The 26,441-nt window shown below is 39.6% G+C and overlaps 1 protein-coding gene across 1 annotated transcript in view; it reads left to right on the top strand.

Annotated features, from left to right (window-relative positions):
* The window catches only part of LOC136679212 (protein ENTREP2-like), a 226,865-nt gene extending 200,424 nt beyond the window's left edge, over positions 1 to 26,441 (top strand). The window contains exons 5-12 of the mRNA XM_066657615.1: positions 2,733 to 2,840; positions 10,758 to 10,918; positions 12,843 to 12,978; positions 19,747 to 19,825; positions 21,247 to 21,855; positions 22,628 to 22,699; positions 23,052 to 23,368; positions 24,599 to 26,441. Of these exons, the coding sequence (XP_066513712.1) occupies positions 2,733 to 2,840; positions 10,758 to 10,918; positions 12,843 to 12,978; positions 19,747 to 19,825; positions 21,247 to 21,855; positions 22,628 to 22,699; positions 23,052 to 23,368; positions 24,599 to 24,814 (1,698 nt within the window). The 3' untranslated portion in view covers positions 24,815 to 26,441. The remainder of the gene's footprint in view (positions 1 to 2,732; positions 2,841 to 10,757; positions 10,919 to 12,842; positions 12,979 to 19,746; positions 19,826 to 21,246; positions 21,856 to 22,627; positions 22,700 to 23,051; positions 23,369 to 24,598) is intronic.

Here is a 26,441-nt window from a genome sequence, read left to right as displayed (position 1 = left end):
ATAAAACGTAGAAGTTAATTAGTCGTCTAACTTTGTAGCCTGTTAAATGAGTCTGCAGCTTGTGGGGCAACTGTGTGGTCTGCTGGGTGCAGTGTAATTGTGTGGTTTGATGTTAGTGGTTTGGACGGAGAGGAGACGGAGCCAGAAGTGACAGCTCTGCCTCCTGTCTGACCTCGAGAGTTTGCATGCTATCACACCCACACACACAGGTTTGTTTTCATACACTGTGAGACCATTTCATAGACATCCATTCATTTGCGGGAGACTGGTCCGTACTTTATCAATAAGTATTAGTAGTTCTGCACACACACACACACACACACACACACACACACACAAATGTGCACACATGCACACAGCGCCTTCTCCCCAGGGGGGCTATGCTGTGGTGTGGTGGTGTCATCACAAATCCAGCAACATGTGATCAACACCATACTTTCTGACTCAGCCTTTTTTAATGTTTAGGGTTATAATTTAAAGTGACAGTACAGATGGGATTCTCAGTGATGTTATAAAATATTATTATTTCTTAGTCCAGATGGGCTTTCCAAACTTGTAACTGTTTTGTCTGAAACCACTGGTCTGAGATCATGTGGCTGTTTCGACAGTTGTGATATCCGCCACGCACAATGCATTTATCCAATGCAGTTGTAGTTAATTTAAGTAAATAAGTAAGAATACTGTTGCTTAGGTTTGCATGGAGCAATCAATATATGAAGGATGGGGTTTTTAAAGAGTACATAGTGTACCACTTTCCACAAGTTAACACAGCTCCCTGGGGTGTTAATTAAACATCTGTAATATGCTTTGTACAAAATTCCACAAGAATAAAACCACACAGCCCTCTCCCCCTCCCCCCACAGTCTTAACAGCTCTAGCTGTTTAACTGTTTCAGCGCCTGTTCCTTTAAATGATAATGAGCCACAGCATGAAGCAGAAGCTCAGATTTCTAGTGATTTTCTATTGGTGCTATTTATTCTCCATACTTGTTTTCACCAGGTTTTTGATTGGTTTTGCTCGTGTTGGTTGCTGTGATTGGATAGACTCAGAAAAGGAGGGACAATATTAAAATCAGAACAACTGACTTTATCCTGTGGTTTCAGACCTGGCAGCCCATCAAAAAGAATAACACACTGAAAAATCCTTTTTATTTCTTCTTGATATGTCCTCTTAAATCAACAGTAAAGAGGTGTTTACACTCAGCAAGCACAGAGCCACTTGAAATTAGGGGAAATCTGTTTATGATAGTTCCCTTTTATAATCAAATGTTGTTCACTCAAATCCAAAGTTGGTTGGTCCTTGCTGACCTCAACTTTCTCTATATTCTGTGGCCACGGTGTGTTGTGCTAATGCCAAGTCTGAATTTGTTGGAGATTCAGAGCGTCCTTCACTGTACCTGTAATATAAAATCATCTATAAACCCTTATGTCACAGAGAACATACACAGCTCTCCACTGGACAGGGTCAGCAGACAGATTCATCAGCGTACTGCCATTATATATGACAACAACGACAGCGTGCTCTTATACAATATTATCACCCTCATAAAATCTCATGCCTTTTCATGGTCACTTAGGTCAAACAATTTATCTGTCACCTTCTACCTTATTCATCTCGGTCAGTTTCAAAGGGCAGGTGTTTGAGCTTGCATTAATAGCATATATTAACTGGATGAACTGTAAATACATAGTGTCTCCTCTTATTATGGAGTGACGTTATAAGATTGCATGTGTTTTTATTGGCATTGAGGTAAAAGGAAGCACTGGTAAATGGCCGCAGCTTGGGCCTGTATAATGACTCTGAGCCCACATCTCCACACCTGCTCTCTAAAGCTCATTGGCCATTAAAAGGCAGCGGTGTGTGTCATGATGACCGGCTCGTTTTCCCTTAAGTGCTCATTAAGAAGTGCGATATCTTGAAAGATTCATCATCATAAAGGCAGTAAGTGACATGTCTGTGTTATGGTGTCAGATGAGGCGTTGGAGGAATGTTGGAGTCTTGGCCGGGACAACAGCTAATTTTATTTGTTGCAATAGGAAAGACCTCTGGGTTTTTTTCCCTCCAGAGGGACTCAGTCAGCCTTATTTACTCATCTAGGCCAAAAAGATTTACCTCTTTATTTTGGTTGGACTGGCACCCTGTCCAGAGTATAGCACCTTATAACCAATGGTAGGCTGTGCACCCACCATGACATTGATCAGGATCAAGAAGATGAACGAATGAATTCAAATAGAGTAGATGTCCTTTGTGGAGAACTTATTAAAGGTTTAAAACCCATTACTCGATATTAACGTTCTTTACGCATTTAAACAAATTAGTAAAAATGGTTCTTTATGGAACCAAAATGGTTCTTCTATGGCATCACTCAAAGAACCTTTTGTAGCACCTTTATTTTTAGGAGTATACATTACAGATAAAGCAGATTTTTTACAGTGATGATTTAAATGTGTATAATTTGTTGTTTGTTTTATTTAATTAAACATTATATAGAATGTAAATAGAGCATGTTATAGAATACATTTTATTTATTAATGTTTATTTTCATCACAGCGTCTAGGCTCTGCTTCACTGTGTGTGTTATCTCTACAATCACTGATGATTGTGCATTAGTATTAATAGGGACAGCATTATGACACTTTTCTTCTCTCTCTTCTCACCCCCAAAATACCTCATAATGTTGTTTAACTATGTTCTCTCTCTCTCTCTCTCTCTCTCTCTCTCTCTCTCTGCAGGAGCTGTTGTTTAGTGTGTGTGCATTGAATGTCATCTCCACCATTGTGTGCGCTCTTGCTACAGCCATGTGCTGCATGCAGATGGTCTCCACTGATATACTGCAGATGGTAAGTTTGTGTGTGTATGTGTGTGTGTGTGCATGCATCGCAATGCTGCACTTAAATTTGTCCCACTGTATTATGTACGAAGGATGGGTACAGTTAAGTGGTAAACATGCCATCTCTAATATAATCTGTGGTATAATCTGTTATTTTCTAAGTCTTAGTTTCCAAAAATATCATGACAGTAGGAGCCCTTATCAAATCCATATGTGCTCATTCTAAAGTATATGCTTTCTACATGATCCAAGGCAACTGGGGCAGGGGCATGTTTACCAGGGGATTCTTTTTACCACACCTCAACAATAATTTTTTACATTTTTTACATTTATATGAAAGTCTTCAGCTGCACAGCCTTGCTGGATTTCTTTGACATATAGAGCACTTAATAAGGTTTTCAGTGGACGAAAGATCTGGATGGCAGGAACATCAGCCATCACCTGCACTCTCTGATTACACAAACATGAACACTGATCAGCCAAAACAATGAAACATCCTCCTGCTTTCTACACTCACGGTCTGTTGAATTAGCTCCATGGACCAAATAGGTGCACTTTGCTTTTCTACATTTACAGACTCTAGGGCATCTGTTGCTGTGGGGGTTTTGACCAATGAAGAACAAGTTAAAAGGGGGATAATAAAGTATGCAGAGGAACAGAAATGAGTGTAGAAACAAGGAGATAATTTTAATGATGTGGGTGTTTGGTGTATGTTTTCAATTATTAAGCACAAGCCTCAAATAAAATACATAGTGAAACACTGAATGCAATGCTTATTTTTTTAATTCAGAGAGTTTTATGAACGCTACATATTCTGCTAAACTTTATTACTCTCATATGGATTTATGAGGGTGCTAAGTGCATGAATCCTTACAGTAAAACAGAGCGGTCCACCCTTGTAAACTGTCAAACATGCATTATTCACTACATAACCCTAATTAATACTGTGAGATATTCATCACATTTTAGAGCCATCAACCACATACACAGGTAGGGAGATTTGTCCTGAGAACGAACTGTTTCTGAACAAGAGTGGGGCGGCACGGTGGTGCAGCAGGTAGTGTCACAGTCACATAACTCCAAGAACCTGGAGGTTGTGGGTTAGAGTCCCACTCCAGGTGAGTGTCTGTGAGGAGTTTGGTGTGTTCTCCCCGTGTCCGCGTGGGTTTCCTCCCATGGTCCAAAAACACACGTTGGTAGGTGGATTAGCGACTCAAAAAGTGTCTGTAGGTGTGAGTGTTGCCCTGTTAAGGACTCCAGGGTGTGTTGCGCCCAATGACTCCAGGTAGGCTCTGGACCCACCCTGAACTGGACAAGTGGTTACAGATAATGAATGAATGAACAAGAGTTGCTTATGAAACCTGTAATATGAGGCGAGTTAGTGATAATTTTTTACTAAGTCCTCCCACTCTACCTCCCAGCATGAAGAAGAATGGTGTATGATCACTGGCCTTATAAGCACATATTCTGGATGTAGCTGATGGCATTCATGAGGTCATAGCCATGCCCAACATCTGAAATGTTAAAAAAAAAAAACACTTTTATGTGAAGGCAGAATATCATGGGTGTCAGGGCGGATAAGAAGCGATTGTGTGAGCAGTAAGGAGGAGCTGGAGGGAGTTTACACATTAGTTCCTGATTTCTTGTAATAATATTGTAATTTCTTTTCTGTTTTACATTACTCCACAGATTTAGAATGTAAAATGAAAAATAATCTGAATAAATGCAATCTGCATTGATATCAGAACACTGAAAATGATAGTGAATTTAATATTTCATGACTGAAATATGTCAGCAGTTGCGCATAAATAAAATATGTCACATACACTGCCCGGCCCAAAGAAAAAGGCCATGCATTCATCAGTCCATAATAAATATCAGCATTCACAGTCCATCTTATCAGATTCACTGACCATATAGGTTCACTTTCCACTGCCCACTCTATTAGACACAACTACCTTAGTGGTTCACTTTGTAGATGTAATGTCAGAGACAGTTGCTCGCCTGTTGCTGCACAGCTTGTTTTAGTCATCTTCCAGCTCTTCATCGGTGGTCATAAAATGCTGCCCATAGGATGCTGTTGGCTGAATGTTACTATTTGGTGGACTCTTTTCAGTCCAACAATGACAGTGGGGTGTATAAGTCCTCCAGCAGCACTGCCGTTTCTGATCCACTCATAGCTGTGCAATACACACTAACACTCCACTGCAGCACTCAGAATGATCCACTCCCGAAATTGTACCTGCTCTGTGGGGGTCCTGTGGAGAGCATGACATTTGAAGAACAGGGTGAAAGGGGCTTAGCAACATATGCAGAGCAACAGATGGACTACAGTTTGCAGTTGTAAAACTACAAAATGCACTTATAAAGTATGTCGAGCTGTAAAAATTGACACTGGGTCTAGAAACGTAAAGGTCACTGTAGTGTCACAGCTACTGCAAGTTGGGTTTAGACTGTGTGGATATCATGATAGTGCTGTCGGAGTCTGAAAACATGAATTGTGAATATATTCTTTGATTGTTTAATGGAACTTGCTCCTCAGCAGCAGAGTGGTGTCTTCTTCTACTGACAACAAATTATCATAAAGTCCTGTCAGTTTCTGAAATCTCAGGTTTAAAATCATCCAGTCACCAACAGCAGAACATTATCATTTTTTCATATCATGGATTTATCTCCAGACTATCTTTGTGGTAGAGTTTGACCTCAGCAAATAGGAGATCACAGTGCATAGTGAATATCAGGCTTCAAGCATTTTGGTGATATTTTACAGGTGAAATATTTGGTTGTGCTACAGAATTTACAGAATCCTGTGCTAGATTTCAAGCTAGATAGATCTAGACGTCAGATATGATTTTTATTATCCTCTCTTCCCCAATTCAGTCATTTCTGTGGATACTGGCCAAAGCTCTGATCAAGTAATCCATCAGGTTACAATAAAATACCATCAAAACCAGTACAGTCAAAATAGTTTCCCAACAGGAACCACTGGGAACAACATATGCTATTAGAGTGTGTGTGTGTGTGTGTGTGTGTGTTCACTGCCATACATGGGTTAAATGCGGAGTCCAAATTACTTTGTACTGCTGTGTAATGGCGATAGAAGCCCACTTCACCTATTGGTCTCATAATTTGCATCACTAATCCTCTGTTCTTTCTAGAATATTCTTTCAGAAGCTGTATTTTGTGCATTTAATAGGATTAATAAATGAATTCTCCAGTCATGCAGTTATGGAGTCATCTCTGTGTATTGTGTTTCATCTTTTAAAATGATACTCTCTTCTTTCTCAAGACAGCAAAACCTCCCAAAGAACAGTTTTTCTGTGTGGTGCAGAATGCTGACCACTGGGTCTTTTCAAGCCAGGATTTCCTCAGCTCTGCAGTCTGAACTCTGATGCTTGGTGGAGGGAAAAGCAGACAAAGCAGTGGCAGAGGACAGCGGAGTTTTATAATACCTCCAGAGACCTTATTTGCCAGCTGCTTTTATGTGTGAGGAAATAAACTTGTGGGAACATAAAGTTTTAATATTGTATATAAGTGGGCTTTGGAGGTTTATGGCCACTGTTGTAAATTCTGGGACCTGGCTGGATGAGTTCAGTAGGGACTGGGCTAGTGCATTATGAACAGCAAGTGTGTATTTATGAGCGTGTGTGTACACATTTTTACTCTTTTTGTAGAGAACAAAAGCTCCGCAGTGGCAGGGTGATACACAGAGTGTGATGCTATAGGAGAATTTTGTTGCTACACATGAAAAGTGTTTAATTTCTTAATCCCAGATGAATTGTTTAAAACTTAAAACAACCAATAGCTCCTTTTGTATATCAAATGAAAGTTTCGCTTTATAGCAGTATAGAACTGTTTTACCTAATCTGTCTGGCACATCAGTAACAGATGTTTATCACAGGAGGATCATTTTTCTGTGATGATGCCACTGACTTTCAATATCCCTTACATTATAACTTCTGCGTAGCACCTCCAGCTTATAGGTCAAAGACTTTCATAGATTTGCTCCTACCCAAGCTGGGAATTGACCCCAAGCCTGTTGTATGAATAGAGGTGGTGTTATGTAACAGTACACTAGAGATGTCCTAACCAGAAATGCATATAAGCAAAGTTTAAATAGTGCTTAAAAGATAAAACATAGCAGATTCTGGAGAACTAGTGTTCTCACAGGGAAACAACACCCACCCCTCCTGTTTGTGTTTATTCAGAAGCTCCACATCTTTTAAGGTGGAACAGTAAGAAACTGACTGTAGATTGTTTGTAGCTGAAGTTGAAATTATAATGTAAGTTTTTATTCACTGTGTTAATTAACACAGAAACTCTTTTGGAAGTTTTAGTAGGTGTTTAATTTCATGCCGTTAACAGTCTTTCAAATATGGAGCCATTTATGGAGCAGAAATAGAGCAATGTCCAGACACTTTCCAGTGCACATATAGACCTGAAAGCTAGCACATGGTGAGGAAACATTCTATACATTTTATAAAAAGTGTGTTGGATTAAAATCATGAACATCACCTTTGAGAGGGTTAGCATATGTCCCAACTGTACTGAGGCCAGCAACCACCTAGCACATAGCTAACATAATCAGAGATTAAAAGAAAAAACACTTACATTTTAAACAGAAAGCAAGATAAATGTCTAGTTACTACAAAGCATAAGTTACCATAGGCTAGTTCGTATAAAGCATATTTGTGTATTATCTAGCTGGTATTAGGACCTAGAATATTTTCATTGAATTCCCCTGATCTCCTGATTCGAGCAGAATGTTTACATGTTGACTTATAGAAAGCACCATTTTGTGCCTTAGTGTAAAACTAGTGTAAAACAGTATCATTTGACTGAATTAGCATGCAGATATGTGCGTGTTGCCATGGTGATAGTGGCTGCAGAAAACTGGTTATGATCCAAGGAGAGCTTTGGTGGTCATTTTATTTGAGTTCACTTGTGTTAAAGTGGAAACACCTGTTGTATGCCTAATATATTAAACTTAGCATACACAGAACTTAGCATACACTTAATACACAGAAATGTACACAAACGTTTGCAATAGAGCTGAATGTGTATTGGTGGGTGCGTGTGTGGGTGGGTGGGTGTGTTTGTGTGTGTGAGGGTATGGTCTGTGTTATATTAACATGCCTGTGTGTGAAGTGGGGGGATTAGTTTCGTCTCAGGGCACAGGGTGACAATTCGAGAAATCACCACGGTTACCAGTGCCACACTCTCTGCACAAAGACAATACTGTTTAAACGCACCAGAGCAAAACACAGCCAGGAACATGGTTTAGTTTTCCACCTGTGACTATAAATACTACACAACACCATTATAATTGCAGCATACAGAGCAAACAGCACACTGCTTACTGAAGTCTAGTGTGGACTGTTCTCATGATGCTGTATATTGACATTACATCACGTTTGCATTCAGGCTCCTTTCTGTGTTAACTGTATGAAGAGTTGGCATTGTCAAAAATAAAAAAAACAGATGTCATATAATTATTATTATACTGTATATCCTGTTATGAATTTTGAATATTTCACTTTAGTCTCTCTCTCTCTCTCTCTCTCTCTCTCCCTCCTTTTTTCTCCTGAATCTCTGAGTGTCTCATTATCGCAGTAAAGGAATGTAAGCTCTGTTTTCAAAACACAGGGATGGAAAGATTAAATGTGTGTGTGTGTGTGTGTGTGTGGGTGTAGGGGTCATGACTGTGGGAGTAGCTATAGACCTTCGTTTACCCACGGCCTACTCAACATACCACGAAATGAAAAAGACCTTCAAGTGTACAGTCAAAGTTAAAATACTCATAAGCAATAATATTCCTGTTCAGAGTGATGAAATATTTGGAAATGTAATGAAAACAATTTATTTTGAGACTACACTCTTCATCCTAAAGTTAGCAAACCATGTGAGAATGTGGTATGGAAACACTTGAAAAACATTGGCTAGAGCCAAGTGTCAAAATGAGAACCGTCAGGTCAAGACATTAAAAGAGCAATATGTTATGAGAATAATGAGTAAGATGACTTATGAATTATGCAGTAATACACATAAGCAGGGGTCCTCAAACTGTTTAATCAAAGGGCCAGCTTACAGTTTTTCAGTCTTTTGGGGGGGGCTGGACTGCAGCCAGAGAAGAAAACATCTAAAACAAAATCTACATACCATGTCATAAAGTCATAAATATTTTGAAGTTAAATTCATTTTATTTATAGTCATAATATTTCAAAAATGTAAAGTCACTGTGGAGTACGGGATGACACCTCGTTCCACTTCCGAATCTGCATTGAGTTTTACAGTAAACGTGAAATATGATTGGCCATAAAATATGATCGTAGCAGGTGACACTGTTACATAGTTCTGCTGCTATATGTCGATCAGCCGAAACATTAAAATGCTTCCTTGTTTTTGCACCCACGGTCCATTTCATCAGCTTCTTGTAAAGGTGGACACTGTTGTTCTACAATTACAGACTGTAGTCCATCTGTTGTTCAGCGCTGTGTTCTTCAATCATCAAGACCCCCACAGATCCTCCACAGGGCAAAGTATTATTTGGGTGGTTGGTCATAATGTCATTATGGTTATGTGGCCAAACGCTTGGGACCCACCACAACCCTGATCAGGATGAATTCATTATGGTAGATGTATGAATAAACGTATATTAGCAAAGTTAAAAGCAACACATTCCCTCCACTGGTACTTTCCTCCACTGGTACTTTTTTTTGCTTTCCTCTACAGAAATCAGGCATTTCATTTAATTGATTCAAATGTGTACATCTTTTCCTCATGAATAAAATATACCACACATTGACATACTTTTTTGCTGAAAAAAAGTAAACTGAAAGACAAAAATAGCATTGATAAATTTTATTAATTAAATAATAGTGTAGAACTATGTTTGAATCAAATACATTCAAATCAACCTTATTTACCTCAAGTTCTATATTAAGTTACAAATCTAAAAACTACTGAAACAACAGTGACAACAGTTCACTCCCAGCTCTGCTTTTGTAGCTGCAACTTCAAAGGCATGAACCATGTTACTCCCTGGTCTAAACCAAATATTTCATCATTTGGTTTGTTGCTTTAAGGGCCCATATAATTTAAAATGCGTTTTTTTTTAAATAAGAGAATTGGATGGAAAAATGTTAACATGGTGATTTTCAAAATGTATTCACTCTCACCACACAGACCATGGATGCTAAGGTCTGTTGTAAAGTATTTGATTGAAAGATTTTCATGGTGGCACTGCAAGACAAGTAGTGTTGCTGTCACACAGTTTCAGGGTACTGAGCTTGTGGGTTTGAGACCCACTCCGAGGGGCTGTTTGTGAAGGGATGGTTTGTCCATGTGGGTTTCAGTTTTTACATCAGATGCCCTTCTTGACACAATCCACCAATTAATCTAGGCTAGAGAATGGGACTACGAACACATTATCACATGCATCCACATTAGCTGGGATACTCACACATTCACACTAGGGACAAATTTCACAAAGCAAATCAACCGCGATCCCAAGAACAACAATGAAATGGATAAGAAATATAGAACCATTAAAAGGCATTTCAGATTAGTGTAGCATATTGTCACTGAAAAACATGCATCCATGTTTGTCATGTTTTAGTTTACTACATCATTTGAACAGAACAGTGGTCTTTCACATAGTATGGAAATGTCATGATGAATGGACCAATAGAAATGCTCCAAAAATCTTTTCACATTAACTCCCATTGAAAGTTAAGAAGGTTTTTTCCTTCTATAAAGTTACTATTTTGGAGATTTATGTTTTTCTTTGGAGAAAGACGATATGGCTGATTCATGGCCATTAATTTTTCTTTCACTCTTAGCAGTGGCAGCATTTTTACTTATGGAAAGGAAAGATGTCATGCATATTTACTAAAACAAAGTGAATGTGTGTGTTTGTTGGTTCCAGTTCATGCCTCACCGAGCTCGGGCCCTGAGCGCTGACTGCATGACACCTCACGGCACCATCCTGCACCAGACGCTGGACTTTGATGAGTTCATTCCACCTATTCCCCCACCCCCATACTACCCACCAGAGTACACCTGCACCCCTGTACTGGAGGGGCACAGGTAGAGTAACTACACACATATCCACACATATGTACCCACCAACTGTACTATTTAAAGGATCAGCCACACTTACATTTTTTGATTGTTTTTATTTATTTTTAATTGAAAAGGGTTTGTTAAAAAATCATGCAAACTAACCTATACTTTTAGGCCTTACACTTCTATATAAAATTGGTTGGCATGGCTGGGTAGCTGCACCCAAGCCTATAAAACCTGAATCTTAATTGCCAAGTCTGGAGTGGTATAAACCAAGTCAATATAAATTTCATATGATACAGTTCCTGGTGTTTTTACCTTTGTTATGCAGCTTTTTGAGCCAAATTCGCTGTAGTGTAAATTAGCAAAGGTTAGCAGCTGCTCAGACAGTCCACATTGTAGAGCAGCTGTGTGCAAGGCCCAGTGTGTACCCACCATCGATTCTGCCCTGTGTCCACTCATAAAACCTGCTGATGAGTCTCTTTGGCCCTAGGCTACGCCTGCATGCCAATGAAGCCTTAAACTCAGATTAAGCTCAAGCGCCTGGGCACATATGCTGTTAGCTACAAATCACCTGATTAGCATGACATCATGAAGCGCTGGGAGATTGATGGGGACACCCTTTTACACCCCAATACCCTGCAGCAATACAGGGAAGGAGTTTAATTAAAAATATGGGATACTTCAGTAGGTTTGATATAATGAAAAAAGAATAATAGATTTCACATCCTTGGGTTTGGTTTTTGACTGCAAAATCCTAATCAGATTTCTTCATTTTTCACTGCAAATTTATTCGAGCTACTAGAATTCCCCATTGTGGACATATATCTTTTAATTGGACATTCACAGCTTTTTTGTTATACAAAGCATGACATGGAATGGAACACTCTGGAATTGCTTCACATGAGCTCAATTCAGCATGCTTAGTCCCAAACATGGGCTAGAGGAGTATGGTCTCTGGTTCAGTCCTTCACAGGGCAACACCCACTCACGCATTCACTCACACACTCACATCTGCTGTGGACACTTTTGATTATGAACCAATTTCTGTAGCACATATACAAATTACGTTGAGATGAAACTGCTTTGCAGTCCCTGCAGTAACCAGTTTATGCTTCATAGAGTGGTTCCCCCACATGGGAGTGGGCATGTCTAAAAGAGATTTAGTGCAGAATCACTGATACAACCAGGCCATTGGGTGTCGTGACAGAATCACTGGAAAAAATTACTCTTGGCTCTTGGCTCTTTAAAGCAGCACATGACAATTTATTTATTTATTATTGCTCAGTCCAATGTGTGTTTAACTAGAGCAAAGTTGTGGGGCTCCCTGAGGAAAGGTTTGAGAAGCACTGATAAAGAGAAAAAATACAGGAGGCAAGTGTTGCTCAATGCAGAGCTGTCACCCTCTGTTTTAATATATTTCGAGTAGTGCATTACAGCATCAACAAAACAATGCACTTCAGCCATCACACTTTTCAATCTTGTTCTTATTTCTCAAAACAAGTAACACATTTACTAGGTGTTTTTTTAGCATACACCTCACAAACTGAAATCACCTGCTGTTGGTTTGTGGTAAAAAAGACAGCTAATAATAATAATAAGAAGAACAAACTACTACTTATTATTATTATTATTTATGTATGTATATTTGTTATTATTATTGTTAATATTATTGTTGTTGTGGCAGTTATTAATCATATTTTTCTTACTATTATAATTATTGTTGTTATTATTATTATTATGAAAACTGCAAGCCTTGATCATTATACACTTAACACAAGCTTAATTTCCCAAAGAAAATACATATTACTGGGACTGGAAGCTACTATTCAAAGAAGAAAAACAAAAGCCAAAACAACAACCGCAAAACTTACTAGCTGTACAGAAAAGTTGAAAATATGAGATACAGTTGGATGCATTTCATAATCACTGTCCTCTCTCCCATCAGAGGCTTGCATCTAGACTTCCCTCACTCTCCCTTCAGTGCTATATACGGAGTGCCCATCAACAGCCCAGGAACCCTGTACCCTTCAGAACTCCCACCTCCATATGAGTCAGTGGTGGGCCACACCCCCGCCAGCCAGGTAAGAGCATATTTCATTCTACCTGAATTGCCTGAACATGGATAGAGGTCAGTCCTGCCCTTAAGAGAGAAGAGCTCATTTAAACATACCAATCAGTTTTGTGTACACTGGTCACTGTAACACAATTAAAGCATTTACACAATTCCACCCTTACTCCCAAATGTAGTAGAAGAATCAAGACAGGCTTCTTTAGCCTTAGATTACAGGATTGAGGCAAAAGTACCTAAGCACATATTAGGGTAAGTAGGAATATATTTTTGACTGTAGTGAAGAGTGGTAGTTAATACTAATGTAAGCCTAGTGTTCTGCAAGCTAGTTGTTTTTCCTAGGCTTTCATTTGTACAGTGGTGTTTTAAAAAAAACAGTGGCATGTTTTGGAAGGGTTTTACTCTTGAAAGTGTCAGATTTCACATATTTGAGAAGTTGTCCCCATTGTGTATTCTTGTTATAAGATTGTGTATGGCCCCATGAGACATGTTGTAACTGGAACCAAACCACAATGCAGACTAGCTAAGATTGGACTGATAACATGCAAATTAAGCATCATGGGCAACTGGGACAGGGACATTGCCTTGGTTTGATCTTTGAGATATGGTTGTCTGTTAATTAAGGTAGAAAAGAGGCTTTGTATATTGTTCATGTCAATGCTAGGAATAATCACATGAAGAAAAACAGAGTAAAGACAGTACAAAAATCAGTTTGTCTTCTGAGATTTGTGGTTGAGAGATGATTGTCCTGATCCATTCAAGTGTGAAGGAGATTCAATTATCGGTGTATGAGGGTGTGTGAGGGGGAGAGAGAGAGAGAGATAGAGAGAGAGAGACTGCAGTCTGAAATAAATGGCTCTCATTAATGACACTAGGAGATTTCCCTCTCCAGTTGACCCCATTCGTTAGTGACCTCTGATGCCCTAATCTTAGAGAGCACCTAGCTCATGTCACATGTAATGGCACATAAAAAGTATGATGACAGTTTCATTTCTGCGAGGTCCGTAGAAAACGGAACCTCATATTGCCAATACATCACCCGCATTACCACAGTCCTGTTCATGCAGGAATTCCTCTGTCCCTGACGCTATTTTTGAGAAGGGCTGCTGTCATGTGCATATCCAATCTTCCAAAAGTGTTACTCCTTTTCAATTACTCCTATTCATCTGAGCGACGCTCGGCTCTTCAAGAGCTCTTCTTGTGCACTCGAGGGCTGGGGGGGAGAAAAAAAATTAAATCCAAGTGGCTTTTGTAATGGGTTATAATTTTTGGCGCAGCGGCCATGCGGTCCAGAGGAATTCCATTCCGCCGAAATAAAAGAAGCAAAAAAGAAATAAGCTTCCACGTCAAGAGCGAGGGCCCACTTTTCACTGATGATTTTCTTCTGGCTCGCTCAGGAAAGCAAGGCAAATCACAGAGGGGCACTCAACCTGCTACAAGTTCATCACCAAGCCAGTGATTAAGCCCTGTTTTGAAGATCTGTTTTGCCAGCAAGAAGAAATATGAGAAGGAATTCAGCATGGGTGGGAATCACAATAGACGTAACAATGTAATATTATCATAATGCTTGCGTTCATAAGATTTTATTGTTTCACACCCCCCTTCCAGTGAAAATCAATTGTGAGGTTTTCAGTAAGCTAGAAGTAAAATAGGCAGGCAGCGACATGGCTCTGCATTTTGTCTTCACTTCACTGTCCTAAACACAAGGTTTCTTACTTCATTAACCTATGCAACCAATCCTGTCAACTTGAGGGACCAAGCTTTCAAAATACAGGTGAGTGATGGACGGGTGGGTGGAGATAAAATTGTATATTCATAGTTTGCGTTTACTAACCAAAGGCATTAAGGTATTGTTTTGCTTGGAAATAATTTCTTAATGTGTGATTCTAGTGAACAGAGATGTGTTTTAGGGGTTTAATCAATGACTGGACAGTTACTTTAAAGATTTAAAGTATTGTAACATGACATTATTTGTTCTTATTGGGTTCAAAGATTTCTACTTATGCTGGTATTTGTTATAACAGTGAATTACCTCAATAAGTTTATCAATTCACTGGGCACTGATTGCTAACTGAAGTTATGTATTAACTTTGTACTTTGGGAGTAGAACCACGCCCAAACTCACACCCCTCAGCTCTATACATACCCTGCAAACTCACTTCATTTCCACATTGGACAAACTTGCTCCCACCTCCACCCGATCTCCACCCTTTTCTTGTATTGATCTATCCAACTTGGGGGTATAGGTTCATATGCATCCAAAAGCCACACTGAACTCCTCCCCAAACACTTTTCAGTTCATATCCCTGTTTCAGCTTTACGACTGTGGTCTCCACTAGCAAAATAACATCGTTACAGCTTAAAGAGTTTTTCCAGCTTCTGTTAAACACAAGTCTGCAATATGTGGGTGGATTGAAGCTAGCCACACAGATAGTTGATGTTTCTCAGCTGACCCCTTTGATGCTGACCTCTTGCAGCTAAAGCTTACGGTTTTTACTTCAGTATGTTTAATAACAGAAAATGGACAAGCGATATATTCATTCAAATGATGGTTATTCCAATGGAGTTTTCCATGAAAGGGAAATCTCTGAAGGAATTTTCTATTTCTGCCAGATTGTGTGGTGCTTCGGAAGCTCTGTGAGGAATCTCGTGATAGTTTGGCTGAGCAGCCAAGCAGTGAATGAATGCAACACTTTCCTGAAATGTGAAACATGCATTTATTTGTCATTGTACCATGGAAAATCAAACGTATCTTCTGCTTTTAACACATCCATGGCAGTGAACACACACACACTCACATACTAGTTCACTAGGGTCAGTGAGCATACACACACCTGAAGTGGCAGGAGCCACTCTCTGTACACAGAGAGCGGCTTGAGTAATGTACCTTGCCCAAAGTAATTTCTCCTTGAATGGTTTGAAGGAAGAAACAGCATTGTTCCTTCACTCCCCTTGCCTATTTCTCTAATCAGTAGGTTATGGCTGCCCCTACCTGAAACAGCCATCTTTTTTAAGGGATTACAAGCAGGTACTGATTTGAGTAACAACATCTACCCTGATCATATATATATATATATATATATATATATATATATATATATATTATGGCAAGCCAAACAGGAAATATTTAATGAACTTTGATATATATATAGAATGAAAGCTGATATATATAAAATGAACTTTGATATATATAGAATGAACACAGATATATATATAGAATGAATGCTGATATATATATAATGAAAGTTCATTAAATATTTCCTGTTTGGCTTGCCATAATATATATTTATATATATATATATGATCTTGAAGGTAAATATATATATATATATATACTCTTGAAATGACACAAGTTTTATTTATGAAGAATTTTATGTCAAAGTCACCTTACTATATATAACAATGGATATATATATACAGTAAAATCACATGTAGGCTGCAGTGGAACAGTGACACTGTGGATAGTGTTGCTACCCCACAGCTCCAAGGTTTAGGGATCATCTTGGGTCATTGTTTGTGAGGGGTTTGGTGTTTTCTCCTCATGTCTGCATGGGTTTTCTCTGGGTGCTCTGGTTTCCTCTCACAGCCAGTCTGCCTGGACGCTGATCAGGATGAAGCAGTAATAGAAGGTGAATGAATAAGAGAATTTTAGACTCAGTGATATTCCGGTCAATCGGGAGCAGGTGACAAGCTAATGTATTTCATTTCTGCTTTCCAGACATTACTGTAAGACATATGGTATAATTGGAAACATGCCAGATATGGAAATAGTTTATTGCTTTGTATTAAACATGATTTCTTTATATACCATTTTCTAAAGACATTTAAGTCATACATAAATCATATTCTAATTCATATTGGGCCTTAAAAGCGCACTTACACACTTCTTATAACTTCAGCGTGCACAGACAGGATTAACGTGTTGTTGGCTGAAACTGGAGATACATGTATATTTGCTGTTTTCTGTGACATCACAAAACAAAGGATTAAATATTAGCTGTATTTGCTGTTTTATTCATTGTATAAACTGGAGAGGGATACAGTTTGAATGTACATCAGACACTTATTTCAAAACAGAACAGGCCATTTAAGGCTTTATACCTCAGTAAGGCAATGATCCTTAACATTTTTCAGCTGCTGCTCTCTTACAGCTTTTATCTCCTTCTCTGAGGAGGTGCTCTTCGGGTTAGAAACTATTTAACATGATCTCCATAGCCACTAGTATAAAAAAGGGGGAGGGAAAGGTTTTAACTCCACAATAAAAAAATACATTCACGTGTAAGATATAGGACAGTAGGCCAGTGACCCATGTCAGGTTTGCTGAATTCTTTCTCTAGATTTAGAGTCATAAAAGACAGCCTAAAGTCAGATAAAAATATTAAGATCACGTAGATAATTTGAATAATACTGATTATCGCGTCACACAATAGCAGATTTGCTGGGCTATATTAGGCAACAAGAGAACAGTTGGCTATCATAGTTGACATGTTGGATGCATAAGCAGTGGACAAGCGTGAAGACTTTGTGGTGGTCACATCATTGGGAATTAAAGAGGGACGCTTATGGGATGCTCTTAGTAAGTCACGATGAGTACCTGGAAACAGTGGTCCAAAGAGGGACAAATCACCAAATAACAACAAGGTGTTGAGTACCCAAGGCTTAACAAAGATTATCCGATCTGGTCTGAAATGACAAAATGCTGACTTTGGTACAAATCATTTTGAAATGTTTAATGAAGCATACAGGAGTCTAAAAATACATTACATTGCACCTTGTTGTATATAGGGTTGTGTAGAGTGATCAGAGACTGATCAGAATACCCACAACACCACCAGTCCATTTGGAACAATGGAAGAATGAGGTCTGGTCTGACGAGTCCTTTTTCATTTGGCTCCATGAAGCACTGTGGACATTGGCGAGAGTGTGACGCTGAGAAACCTCATGTGCAACCTCTCATTTGAACACAGATTTAACATGTGCCACCTCTATAAAAGTATATTATGCAGGTGGTCTTAATGTTTTGGTTCATTTGTGTATCTGTCACACTCTTCATAAATCTGCTTGCACTATAAACTGTGTTGTCTGTTCAAGTCTCAGTACATCTATGTAATTCCTGGTCTCTATCCTGTTCAAATAGGTTAATGAAGTACTTGAAGATGCAGCAAATGTGTGTCAACAGAGAGGGTTTATTGTTGAGGAGTGCAACATTGCCCCCTGCTGATATGGGGTTGCCAGCACTGCTGGGTTGCCAGATGTCAAGGTGCTACAGACTCTTCAGCAGCAGATGTTCTTCTTTTGTTTTCCCCTCCTCCTGTGGAGTTCTTTGCCCTCCTCCACTGCACAAGAGACACACTTTTATCCCATCAGCATGTTGTGCAGGAGGTCTTAAAAAGAAGCAAAGCCTTTCCAGTGATCTGGGAGTAGAAATGAATGAGCTTTATTTCTTTACATTTAGCTGTATACACCTCGCTTTTTCATTGTCTCTCTAGAAGAAATGCAGTGCATTTCAATAGATATTTTAGTATATAACAGTAAAAACATTTTGATACATTTTCAACTCAGATTTAGTCATTCACACAAAAAATATTCAGAATCCTTATGAGATAATAATTGACCTACAAGGTCAATGCTGTGGTAAGTGGAAAGGGAGGCACTGTGGCACAAGAGGTAGTATCGCTGTCACACAGTTACAGGGTCCTGGGATTGTGGGTTTGCGCCCCACTCAAGGTGACTGTCTGCAAGGAGTTTGGTGTGTTCTACCATATCCGTCTGGACTTCCTCCAGGTGCTCCGGTCACCTCCCACGGTCCAAAATCACTACTCAAAAAATTATCCATAAATGTGAGTGAATGTGTGAGTGTGTGTTGCCCTGTAAAAACTGGCACCCCCTCCAGGGTTTGTTCCCACCTTGCGCCCAGTGATTCCGGGGAGGCTCCAGACACACAGTGACCCAGAACTGGATAAGTGGTTGCAGACAATGAATGAATGATTGTTTCTGTGATGTGGAACTGACATGAAGAAAGGAATCTCTTTCTAATATCTGAGTAAACTAGTCAATGCTCCACAGAGTGGGTCCCCTACATTGGGGTGACCATGTTTGAAATAGGTTTTGTACAAAATCATTGATACATCCAGGCCACTAGGTGACAGTATAACAGCTGCTTTGTAATGTAAGTAAATGTAATGTAAATAATAATTAATAAGAAAACATAGGATGAATGTAACCTTTTTAACCTAACAATGCTTCATACAGTGCTTACATACAGAAAAATATCATCTGGGAGCCCCTATCTAAATAAAGATGTCTTCCAGTACTAGACCGGTGGTGTAGGGCTGGTTTTAGGGGTTCAATTGAACCCAAAAATACTATTTATAAGAGCTATGTTTTGTAAATACTGCTTTTTACTGGTCTAGAATTTAAAGATTGAAACCTATTTTCTTTAAGCAGAGAGTTCTTTTGAGTGAATTAGGGTTAACCTAATAGTCAGGCATAAGTGACAAGGCCTTAACACTGCAACACACCCCTTTACATTTCCATGTGAATTTAAACAAACTTGTGATCATTTATACAGATTATTGTCATGGTGGTGGTAGCTTCCATTACCTGTTTTTATCCTCATAGCTCAATTGTAAAAGCAAAGAAGCAAAGCTAAGGTAGCTGTAGTTTCTCAAATGAATAACTTCACTTGTGGTAAGAGGAGCATTAAGTAAATCTGTGTTTTCTGTTGACAGATACTGCTTTGGTGTCTGTGTGACCATCATGTGTTATTGTCTTGCTGCAGGTCACCACCAGTTTGGAGCAGCAGGCAACAGAGTCCAGCATGTGTGAGAGGAACACTACAGCAGGCCTTAGCACTCAGGGTAAGTGACCTCTGAAATCCCACTCTGGAATTTCTGATCAAATCTTTCTAAATGTATTATCTCCATCTTCCAAAACTAATTTACGTGTTCGGTTTGAAACAGACGAGAACATATTTTTTAATGCTGCCTAGACTACTTCACACAGTCCTGCTCCAGCAAACCCCTACACACTATTACTCTCATTTCCAATGAGACATCCCTTTGGGAATAGGCTTTTTTTTATTGCAGGTCATCCTGAAATATTTCCATAATATAAAGAGCAGCTGGGCTAGACATTTAATACCTGTGTGTGTTTGGGCTGAAGCTTGAAGAAACCCCAATGAAAAGAGATGTGAAAATAGTTTAAAACCAAACACTAACATTCCACTTGCTCTAATTTGGGGTTTGGGTTGTATCGAGTGCCAGATATAAGTCATAAAAGTAATACTGCACACAGTCTGACCTATTACACTGCAGAAGTACATTATATCTTATCAATGTAGCAGATTAAATGCTCTTATCAGTGCAGTGTAATGCACGCTAAATGAAAGTACTTCTGCTCATGTCTCATTTTGCCTGTGTCAGCATCACTGTATCTGAGGCAAGCTGGCAAATAGCAGTTTTATATATATATATCTTTGAAATGAAAATTTGACCAAAGCACTTTATCTGCTATTATAAAATCTATGATATCTACTGCATGTCATTTTTAGACATTTGTACAGTGTATCAGAGGACTAGTCTTTTATAAGCAGAGTAAAAAAGATGTTTAGTGCTAGTATATCATAAGCTACCACTGGAGGTGCTGAATTCTATCCCATTTAATAAATTGCTTTGAAGCTATTTGGAGACTCTGTTATGCTTGATAAAATGTATTATGTACAATGGGTTATATATCTCCACTCAAATGTGCACTCACAGCTGGTATAATCTCTATAGAAAATCATGAAATGAAATAGGGCACAGCTGCACATAAGTCTAAGTTCACCATGCCCAATGTCGAGTGCAGTCTAGAGAAGTACAAAGCCACGCAGAACAGGCTGGTTTATGGAACAGGTTGTTGGTTGGTGGACTATTCTCAGTCCAGTAGTGACATTGAGCGGGTTATAAACTCCAGCAGCACTGCTGTGTCTGATCCAATCCATAACAACACATCACGTACTAACACCAAATCCAACACGTCAGTGTAACTGCAGCTTCAAGCAGGACCCACAACCAAAATCATACCAGCTCTGTAGTGGTCCTCTTGGGGTCCTGACCATTGAAGAGCAGGGTATAATGGGGAATGAAAGTATGCAACAGATGGAGTACAGGCTTCAATTATACAAGTACAAAGTATAACATCTATGATTTCAGACAAATTAATGTTCCACTGAGCTTATATTTGTATTCTGTTTTCTATCAATTAGCAGTTTATTTAATGTTTCCTCTAATGCTTACAGCATCAGTGGACAGTGCTTCCCTGATGGTGTCCGAAATGGTGGATATTCCTGACCGCAGTTGCTCCTCAGAGGACCTGTGCTCTCTGGAGGTTCAAGGTTCAGACTCTTCTCCCTACAGTACACTCCATACAGCTCCCATAGATGGCAGCTGCACCAGCCTGGAGCACAGTGTTCGCTCCTCCATGCGACGGGACACACGTTCTACTGCCTGTCCTGATCCCATTGAGTCCACTGTCATCCAGGACTCCGCTGCCACCTTGCCAGAGAACATAGATCTTCCTGCAGCCTCCCTTCAGCCTAAAGATGGAGCCGGTACAAAGTTAACACTCCCAGTTCCCCTAGTTTCTGAACCCCAGCCTAGTGCCTCCAGCCCTGGAGCTGCAGCATCTGCCCGGAGCCCTTTGGCCTGCTCTTCTCCCTCCCCCTCTCCCTCTGGCCGGCCCAAAGGGGCTCGGCTTTGCTTCAGCGTCTGGACCCCTCATTCATCCTCTACCTCAGCCCATGGCAGCGCAGAGCGCCCTCGCACGCTCCGAGCAAAACGATACCGCAAGTTGGCTAGAATTGTACGCTCCACCAGTGATCCTGTCTCCTGCAACTCCATAACCAGAAGTACGTGATCCATGCATTAAATACACATACTGAATATTATATATATTGTATTATATAGTATATAATGTAGTCCATTATAACAGAAGAATCATAATGAATTAAACAATTTATTTAATACAAAATACTTCATTCAGTTCTTGAGTCCAAAGTATTTGTATAAAGTTAATTTTTAGTTCACTACATCATTTGAACACAGCAGCTGTCCTACACGTTGTGTGAGAATGTAATGTTGAATGGACCATTAGGAAACCTGCTCCAAAACTTCTTGGAAAAAAATCTTTTTACATTGACATCCATTGAAATTTCAGCAGGTCTTTTCATTCTCCTAGAAGTTACATTGTTTTTCTTTGGAAAACAACAATACGCAACAGACTATGATTCAATTCCCTTCCTGGGTAAGCACACCTTGCACAGGACTCCTAACACTGCATTTACCTCCCTTCATTATGTGATTAGAATGGTAATTTAATATCAATATATATCACAATATAAAATGCTTCAATAACAATGATAATGAAAAATATTAATATTGAAAAAGCCAGTTTATGTTTGATGTTGATGTCATACTTCTTGTTTGTTCTTGGATGTTTTTTCTGTGAATTTTATACTGTTCATATCAATATCTGAATTATATTGTATCAACCAAAACAAAAAAATATATATTGTTATATACATATTCTCCATATTTTCTCAAGCCCTAATAAGAATTGTAAGTTACTCTGCATAAAACCCTTGACAAACATTCACCAAATGTCCCTCTCTCTATCTGTAGGTGAGAGCTGTAGCTGTACATCTGTAGGAAGTCAAACACAGCAAGAGTCCCCACAGACGCCTTCAGATCAAGGTAGTATCTCTGCTGTTTACTCTGTCACAGCACATCTGTACATGTGCTCAATATACTGCAGGCCTGAGAAAGATCCTTTTCCATTTATCAGATGTGAAATTAAGTGCATTTGAACAATATTTAGTTATGAGTTCTACAGATTTATAATAGTGTCTGCTGAAAGCCATAGATGTAAATGTATAAAACACAATTTATTAAAGATTTTAACCGTCCTGTTATCTCCAATTTTACTAACATCCATTTTCTTTGGGTTAATTTGATGTCAACAATTTAAACACCCAGACCATGATTACAAGTTTAAAAACATGAGCACAGACATCAATATTGTTTGGTTAATTTTACTGTCCCGCAGCCTGCATGGAGCTTTCAGGAAGCATCGTGTCCCAGTCCTCCAAACCCAGCAGCCGTGGTGCTAAGAAGCAGAAGGACGGTGGAAAAGTGGACCTGCGTCTCAAAGCCCTTCACCCAGCCACCACAGAGAGACCTCACTCGCTAGCGGACCTCAAGACCTACAAAGACACTAAGATACTGGTGGCCAGGTTTCTGGAGCACTCCAGCTGTGGCCTCCCTCCAGAAGTGCAACAAGTGGTCAATAGCATCAAGTACGTCATCAAATCAGATGAGAAGCACATGGAGGAGGCCATATTTAGTGCCAGCATTCTAGATCAGGTGAGAGTGTCGAGTTAAAGGAGTAATGTCATTTTTATCAGCCAAAAGTAACAAATAGCATTTATTAAATTATTAATAATAATTTTCTCTTATTTGTAAAGAGCAACTCATAGGAAAATAAACAAACTGCTTTGTAGTTGGTACATGAAGCAGTCGTTTATGCTTTGTGACGTAGGCTCTCCACATGGGGGAAACCATAGTCACAATATGACACTTTTCCACCACATGGTACTCTACTCAACTCTGCATTTGTGCTTTTCATTTATGCAAATCTGGGACCTGAAACTAGGTACTTTTTTGTATCTGCTTGCTGATGGTTCCACCCGAGCCAAGTAGGAACCAAATGTGAGGTGTAAACATTACAGAGTTCTGTTGGGCAATTCTAACAAATGCAGACATCCAGCACAAACTACATCTCCATGCTGCAGTAGGGATCACATTTGTTTTTATTTAACTCAGCAGCTCTTGGATTGGAGACTCCAGTAAGAGCTGGATGGTGCAAACAGGAGTGGAACAACTACACTGATCTGTCTGCGCAGCTGTGTCTGGTTCCTGCTAATGACAGTGTTTTGCAACACCACCAGCTACACTTTGGGGGTGGAGGAAGGGGGGTGTTTGTTATGTTTGTTGTTTGTTTTTTTGCATTATATATATATATATATATATATATTTAACACAAACGTAATTCTTGAACAAAGAAAAAATATTTCCAAAACTGAGTTTTAATTTAATATCCATTTAACACAAATACACTTGCAATCATTGGATAAATCTAAATTTATGTTCATTGACTAGCTGATTGTTTTATATTGGCCAAGCTCTCCAAGCTCACATGACATAGATAGCTAAAATATTTTGCTACTTATTTGGTAGGTAACCTTTAACCATGGCCATTTTTCACACTGCAGGACTAGAATTATCTTGGCTCTGAGTCTGCAGGTGGATGTTGATGGGTGAGAAGCTGGCTCAAGAGCTAGAACAAAGCAAAACTGTGGACTGATTTGTATTGTCTAAGGACTAGATAGAGGTCATCTACCATAAGACATTTTTAGATCCATTGTACCTCATGGAAAAGGGTTTTAACTCATTGTCTCTCTTTCTCACTTAAGGTCTAGCCGCTTAAACATTGTCCATAAGGGGGCACCACCAGCAGTTAAATATATTCTGATACTTCATGAGAACAGTTCATCATACCACTCACACTCTGTGTCTTTGTTACTATTTGCACAGGTGATGTCTCAGTCACAGCGAAACATGAACAGCCCCAGAAAGCATGCTCATGAAGAACTACACCTGCAGAGCTGTGGGGCTTTAAGCTCTCCATCCCCATCTCTGCGCCGTCCACATCGGGTAACCAGCCAATCAGCGCCGGCCATGAACCCGGGTCACCAGGCCCCTCACCGGCCCCAAAGCCTCATTAATGAGTGCAGAGAAACAATCCTCTGACCCTAAACTTTGTTTATGGACCCAGACTCCTCATGCCCTCGTACTTCTTGTGCCAAGGACCTAGTCCTAGTTTTCATCAGCAGAAACAGTAGCACTCAGAACACCCAGCAAGTCATCTCGGGCGTGCCTCTTGGGGCGCGAAAGTAAATAAATAATTAAAAAACAACAACAACAACAACAACAACAACATAAAAGAATGTCCACCTCCAGGGGGTGTATTTTTTTTTTTACTTTCTTGCCAGAGAGCTTAAATACTCTGTATTGCCAAAAGTATTCACTCATCCATCCAACTCATTGGATTCAAGTGTTCCAATCACTTTCATGGCCACAGGTGTATAAAACCAAACTACTTCTACAAATATTTTTAGAGCTCAGTGATTTCCAGAATGGTGATAGGATGCCACTTGTCCTGAAATTTCCTCGCTACTAAATATTCCACAGTCAACTGTCAGTGGTATTATAATAAAGTGGAAGCAACTGGGAACAAGAGCAACCCGTTCAAAGTGAGAAAAGTAGCAGGGCGCATAAAATGACAGAGCGGGATCAGTGGATGCCGATGTGCACAGTGTGCATATGTCACCATCTTTCTGCAGAGTCAGTTGCTACAGACCTCCAAACTTCATGTGGCCTTCAGATTAGCTCAAGAACAGTGCATAGAGAGCTTCATGGAGTGGGTCTCTATGGCCCAGCAGCTGCATCCAAGCCTTACGTCACCAATCACAAAATGTTGGATGCATTGGTGTAAAGCACGCCACAGTTGGACACAAGAGCAGTGGAGAGGTGTTCTCTGCACTGCCTTTCTCCCGCTTCTATGTCTGGCATTTGATGGACAAGTCTGGGTTTGGCTGTTGCCAGGAGAATGGTACTTGTCTAACTGCATTGTGCCAAGTGTAAAATTTGGTGGAGGGGGGATTATGGCGTGTTGGCATGTATGGATGTTTTTCAGGAGTTGAGCTCAGTTTTTAGTTACAGTGAAAGGAACACTTAATGCTTCAGCATACCACGAATGTTTAGGGGACGACCCCTTCCTGTTCCAACATGACTGCGCACCAGTGCACAAAGCAAGGTCCAAAAAGATATGATTGAGCAAGTTCTGACCCCAACCCGATAGAACAAATTTGGGACGAATTAGAGAGCTTCTCGTCCAACATCACTGTCTGACCTCACAAATGCGCTTTTGGAAGAATGGTCAAAAATTCCCATAAACCCTCTCCTAAACCTTGTGGAAAGCCTTCCCAGAAGAGTTGAAGCTGTTATAGCTGCAAAGGGTGGGCCGACATCATATAAAAACCTATGGTTTAAGAATGGGAAGTCACTCTAATTCATATGTGTGCTAAAGGCAGAAAAGGGAATACTTTTGGCAATGTAGTGTATTTGTGTGTCTTTAGATTTTGGATCTGTGCTAAATAAGACTAATGAATGCCAAAAAAAAAAGAATATAAAATAAAAATAAGCTCTGAAAAGGAGAGATACTGACTTGGACTCTTTGTGAAACAGTGACAATGATGATGAGACTTTAATTTGGGTTCACTGCTCCTGCTGCAGACATTGTGTGATGTTTAGGACATGATTCTGTCATTGTGTGCCACTGCAGGACAATGAACCTCACAACGCTGGATTATTTAAC

The sequence above is a fragment of the Hoplias malabaricus genome, chromosome Y (genome assembly GCF_029633855.1).
Source record: "Hoplias malabaricus isolate fHopMal1 chromosome Y, fHopMal1.hap1, whole genome shotgun sequence".
Lineage (NCBI taxonomy): Eukaryota > Metazoa > Chordata > Actinopteri > Characiformes > Erythrinidae > Hoplias > Hoplias malabaricus.
This window is presented reverse-complemented; position numbering and strand designations above follow the sequence as displayed.